General features: G+C 47.8%; 1 protein-coding gene across 2 annotated transcripts in view; it reads right to left on the reverse strand.

Moving 5' to 3' along the window:
- Nucleotides 1-5,741, reverse strand: part of PLEKHG4 (pleckstrin homology and RhoGEF domain containing G4) — a 51,586-nt gene extending 45,845 nt beyond the window's left edge. For both annotated transcript variants that reach the window (XM_035118318.2, XM_060275931.1), the window contains exon 1: nt 5,653-5,741. In XM_035118318.2, coding sequence (XP_034974209.2) covers nt 5,653-5,655 — 3 coding nt within the window. In that variant the 5' untranslated portion in view covers nt 5,656-5,741. The remainder of the gene's footprint in view (nt 1-5,652) is intronic.
- Between the last annotated feature and the right edge of the window lie 259 nt (nt 5,742-6,000).

Raw genomic sequence — 6,000 nt, forward strand, 5'->3', positions numbered from 1 at the left:
ATCTTGTTTTTGGATTTCTTTTTCCACCATCCCCAATAGGAGGCTTTCCGGTTTTTTCTTTAGATTAATTTTGACTTTTTTTTTATTTCCTCTACAATTATATTCCAAAATGGTTCAATTTTTTCACACTGCCACCACATGTGTAGGAAGGTTCCTATTTGCTTTCAGCACCTCCAGCAAACAAACAAAAATTCGAACAAAATTGGGTAAAATTCGGAAACTATATGAAGCAACAATGCCCCACAATAAAATCTTGGATTCATTTCTAATGACGGCACTGAAAATAAAAAATTGATAATTGAAAAATTTGAAATCAAGAAATTTGGATTATTAAAATTGAAAATATAGAATATGCAGAGCATTGAAAGGAGCAGTAGGAAAAGTAATTATGAAGACCGAGGTGCAGATAAGTGGAAGTATCAAAAAGGAGAGATGTATTAATTATTTGATTTGATTTGATTTAGTTTAAAAATAAGAACTTTCATTTTTAAAGACATTATTGTATCATAAGAGGGTAATGGTTTATTATGGTTTTGTCAAATTTGTGTATGGTGTTGTAATAATTTGTATGTATTTTATGTTTTCATCTTAATAAAGATTATTTTAAAATTTAAAAATAAAATAAAAAATAGATATCTTCCCAGCAGTTACTCTGTAGTGTAACTGGACTGGTGCAGTTTAGTTGCACAAGCAACTCGTTGTTGTTGTTGTTTAGTCGTTTAGTCGTGTCCGACTCTTCGTGACCCCATGGACCATAGCACGCCAGGCACTCCTGTCTTCCACTGCCTCCCGCAGTTTGGTCAAACTCATGTTCGTAGCTTCGAGAACACTGTCCAACCATCTTGTCCTCTGTCGTCCCCTTCTCCTAGTGCCCTCAATCTTTCCCAACATCAGGGTCTTTTCCTTCATGGATCAATGCCTTGTCGTGGCGAAGGGGCTTGAATAACTCGGAGAAGCTATGAGCTATGCCATGCAGGGCCACCCAAGATGGACAGGTCATAGTGGAGAGTTTTGACTAAACGTGATCCACCTGGAGAAGGAACTGGCAAGCCACTCCAGTATCCCTGCCAAGAAAACTCCATGGACAAAGACAACAGGCACAAGCAACTCACATCCCCCCAAACCCAGGGGAAGCCAATCACCTGCAGCAGTAGCAACCTAAGGCAGTCTTTGCCAACTTGCCCTTCATATGTTTTGACTAAAATTCCCATCAACCACATAACATCTACAGATCTTATTACAGGTTGGCCTAATAGTTTATTTTAATAGCTTTTCCCCCCTTGTGGTCCAACGCAGCAACACTTTGCTTCTTATTATTGTGTTATTATTTATCAATTTTTACTGGTAGGCCTGCTGTTAGGCAGAAATGTGGGATATAAATATTGCAAAAAATTAAATGATGTCTGCCTTGATTAACCCCCAAGAGCAAGTAAAGGTAAAGGTAAAGGGACCCCTGACCATTAGGTCCAGTCGTGACCAACTCTGGGATTGCGGCGCTCATCTTGCGTTATTGGCCGAGGGAGCCGGCGTACAGCTTCCAGGTCATGTGGCCAGCATGACAAAGCCGCTTCTGGCGAACCAGAGCAGCACACGGAAATGCCATTCACCTGCCTGCTGTAGCTGTATCTACTTGCACTTTGACGTGCTTTCAAACTGCTAGGTTGGCAGGAGCTGGGACCGAGCAATGGGAGCTCACCACGTCACGGGGATTCGAACTGCTGACCTTCTGATCGGCAAGCCCTAGGCTCAGTGGTTTAACCCACAATGCCACCCACATCCCACTACCCAAGAGCAAGTGCACACCCTCAAAACACCAGCCACCACAACCTGAATGCTCCCCAAGAGAAGGTGCTACCCTCTGCACAAGAAAAATAGGAACCACTATAAAAAAAAGGTGAATTCCATGCTTAGGGATCATTGGGAACAGAACTGAAAATAAAACTGCTGATATCATAATGCCATAACACAAATCTGTAGTGTGACCACATTTGCAATACTGTGTAAAATTCTGGTTGCTTCACCTCAAAAAGGAAATTGCTGAGTTGGAAATGTTGCAGAAAAGGGCAATCAAAATGATCAAGAGGATAGAGAAATTCCACCCAGAGGAAAGGTTGCAGTGTTTGAGCCTTTTTAGTTTACAAAAAAAGGCGAGGAAGAGGTGACGTGGATGCAAATAAAATTATGCATGGAGTGGAGAAAGTGGTTAAAGAAAAGTTTTTTTCCCTCTCTCATAACACTAGAACTCATGGATGTCCAATTTAGCTGAATGTTGGAAGATGCAGGACAGGTAAAAGAAAGTATTTCTGCACGCAATGAAGTTACCTGTAAACTATGGAAGGTCCCTTCCACTTGGATGACTTGAAAATAGGATTATACAAATTCATTGAGAATAAGGCTATCAACAGTTACTAGCCACAATGGCTCCCCTGCGCAAGGCAATATGTGTCTGAATCCGTTACTGGGAATCACAAGTGGGCAGAATGCTGTTGTGATCAGATCCTGCTTGTGTGCTTCCCCTAGGCATCTCTATGAGAACAGCATGTTGGACTTCCTGATCCAGTCATTTGTAAAGATGTTGGACAGGACAGGACAGAAGCCTGCAGCGCTTCACTCTACTTTTCACTTTTTTCCAGGGCATCATTTGTCTGCATACCAGGAGAAGGCATTTCGCCTAATGAATTTCAGTGTGTCCAGCAGCCATGGAAGGCCAAGCGAAAAAGCCAGCAAGGCGAGAAGGCGCAGTTCCGCTTCCGAGGGTGGCCCCAGCATTCCACTGGGACTGGGACTCCAGTTCATGCATTTGAGCTCCGTGGGCGGAAAGAAAGGAGCACATTGCAAGGGCAAAGTGATTTCCTTGTGAAGATTGGAGAGACGGGCAAAATGTGTGCAGGCCTCTCTGCAGACGCCTTTGCCCTGTGCTCAAAGGCCAAGCATTCCCAGGGAGTGGGATGACTGGGGCATTGTGTTCACGCCTTCAGTCCATATGGTGGGCATAGAGTTAAAGGGCTTCATATTCTCATCCATGTCTGTGCTCTTGAAAGGGCACATTGGGGAAATGGAACAAAACAGCATCCACCCCCTACCCTGCATTTCAGCAGCCTTGCGCTTGGATGGCAGGAGGCAATTAAAAATCATTTCGGATGAGCTCATTTGCTTCTTCTGCTTCTTGTACAAGGACCATTGTGGCCTTGGCTTGTGTCTCTGAAATCTCAAAGTTTACTCAGCAGCAAACCTGGGTGAGGGTTCAGTCCCATTTCCTGCCCTGAGGAAGCTGACATTTTTCAATAAAAGGAATATGAGAGGACGCCTGTGTGACAGTTTGATTCTGTCCATTTGAGCTTGAAATAGAGACAGTGGTTTTCTGTCCCACTACAGGTGCTAACACTCAACAATGCAAGGAGGAGTGTGTCATCACAGACGGTGGCTGTTGTTGACTTGGGTTATTTTGCATACATTTAAGATTAAACTGAATGTTAACAGTCTGAATACCTTTTGCATTTATTTCCCATTTGATCTCCAGTTTTTACCATTTTATCTCAACACGCATCCCTGCCAGCTAAGACTCACCTTTCTTCCTCTGTTCCACAAATATTTACGCCATAATAAATTTGTTTGTCTTTAAGGTGCTGCAAGCCTGTTAGTTATTTTTGCCAGGAGGAATGCAGAATAACCATGCAAAGTTATTCCCTATGTTGTTTTAATTAGAGAGATGAGTCGTAGGCAAACACTGTGACCAGGATCCCACAGACAGCACATAGATGCTGGAGAAAGCCTCCTGGGGCCAGGTTGGAGGCCAAGAAAAGGAGCTGCCTGCCACCCACCCCACCCCACCCACACCCACACCAACACCAACACCCCAAAGAAAAGGCAACCCAAATTTCAAGAAGAAGTCCCCCCTGCCCTGTGTCAAAGGCCCTTTCCTGCCAGGACATGCGCAAAATCAGAGACAAGACACTAAGATGGGAGGTTTTTTTCAGTCCATGCAGACTTGTTTCTCTGCTCCAACTAAGCAGGGACACAAGAAATCCTGGCTAGGAATTGGTTGCTATAAGTAAAAAATATTCTCTGTGGGGAGTGGGCTCGAAAGTTTTGTTTGCATTTTGATGAGAAACTACCTAACTTGCACTTTGCAAACTAATACACAGACTGAGACACAAGTATCCTTCCACATTCCCTTCAGAAGCTGCCTTGTATTGAGTCAGCGCATTTACCCATCTAGATTAGTGTAGTGACACTGACTGACTGGCTGCAGCAGCAGCAGCAGCAGCTCTCCAGGGTTTTTCAGACAGGGAGCTTTAGGCACTGTGCTACTATTATTATAATTATTATTATATATTTATTTATACCCTGCCTTTTTCCCTGCTGGGGACTCATGATAAAAACTATGGCCCTTCCTTTGCTAGAGTGGATGGCTGAGGACAGGAACAGACGGAGGGTCTCAAGACCCCCCCCCCTTCTTCTTAGTACAGACAGGCAAGTAAACAGGGTCAGCTGCTCAAATTCCCTGGGAGTGGAGGAAATCTCATTAAAGAATTCTGGAAAGCCTAACCTCAAACTATAAACATTGCTCTATCATGTTTGGTTCTCTCTGTTTATGCAGAATGAATAAATGCACATCCTTAAAGTTATTTGTTTACTGGCTGAAACTATAGCAATTTTTTCAACTTTTAAAATCTCATTATTAGTTCAGCAGCAGCAGGTGCTGAATGACTGAGGTTTTTCACTTGCTTGTGCTGAAATATTACTTGGCACCTTTCAGCTGCAAACTGGTGGCTGTGCACATGGGGTCCTGCACCCTTTATCGTTACCAGGTAGCAGAACTGGTGGCAGGCCTCAGGGGTCACAGCTTGGGGAGGTTTTGAACCTGGGACTCCAAAACTTTAACAACTACTCTGCACCCTACATTGGCACACATTTCTGAAAGTCATTTCCACTTTCAGACCAGTTTGCAATGGCAGGGAGCCTGTTTCCATGGACCGTGCCTTGCCCCCGGTGGCACCAGTTTCAAGCTAGAAAGCTGCTCTTTCCCCTTCTCAAAACAGCGCTCTTTGGAATATGCCGCGCGATTACTTTTCCGCAGGGAGGGTTGGCCAGGTGCTCTAGAAGAGGTGTCTAAGAGAGAAGGGGGGCGCGATGGATATTCAGAAGGGGCTCAACCCAGGGCCCCCCTTGGTCCTTCCCGCCAGCTGCCCAACAGGAGCAGGGCAGGAAGGTCACTCTGCAGCCCCGGGATCCTGGAGAGGCGGGCTCCGCCGTCCACCCCTCCCTCCCTCCGGGGATCTGTGCCACCTGAGCCGCCGGCTCGCTTCGCACCTGGAGGGATCCCGGCCTCCTCCAGCGCTTCGTAAACACTGAGAAACGGCGAAGAGCAACGATGGATTGGTAGATGGTGTCGGGGGCAGCAACTGCCCTCGAAGCTACTTCGGGCAAGGTTCTCCGACCCCAATTCCGTGCACGAAGGAACCTCGGCGGCCCTAAAGCTCGGGCGCCTCCGAGATGGTCCTCGTCCGCCAGCCGGCAGAGTTCGGCTCCTGCTTCCCCTGCGGAGCTGGAGCACCAGGCTCCTCCCGCTCCTCTCCCCGATGCACTCTGCACATGCTCAGAGAAGCCATCAGCCTTGCGCGCGCTGCCGCCCCGTCGGGCGCGACTCACCATGGCCGTTGTTGTTGAAGCTGCGGCCGCCGCCGGCGGCAGTCTCTTCCCGGCGCTGCTGCTGCTGCTGGAGGCGCCCAGCTGAGCCCGGCTCGCAGCCGCAGAGCCAGCCGGGCCGGCTCTGTAACTTGATCCCCCCCTCCGCCCACCGCCCCGCCTCACCCGGCTGGGCTTCGCGGGCTTCACAGACTGCTCCGGCTCACAAGGCCCCGCGGCCTCCCAGGAGCAAAGCGGAGGTAGCGCCGGGGCGATCAGCTCCCGGCCTCCACTCCAGAGGCGCCCCCGGAACGCCCCTCAGGGCCCCGGGAGCGGGGTGGATGGTGCCCCTCACTCCCCGCGATGCCCGGG

The sequence above is a fragment of the Zootoca vivipara genome, chromosome 6, assembly GCF_963506605.1.
Source record: "Zootoca vivipara chromosome 6, rZooViv1.1, whole genome shotgun sequence".
NCBI classification, from domain to species: domain Eukaryota; kingdom Metazoa; phylum Chordata; class Lepidosauria; order Squamata; family Lacertidae; genus Zootoca; species Zootoca vivipara.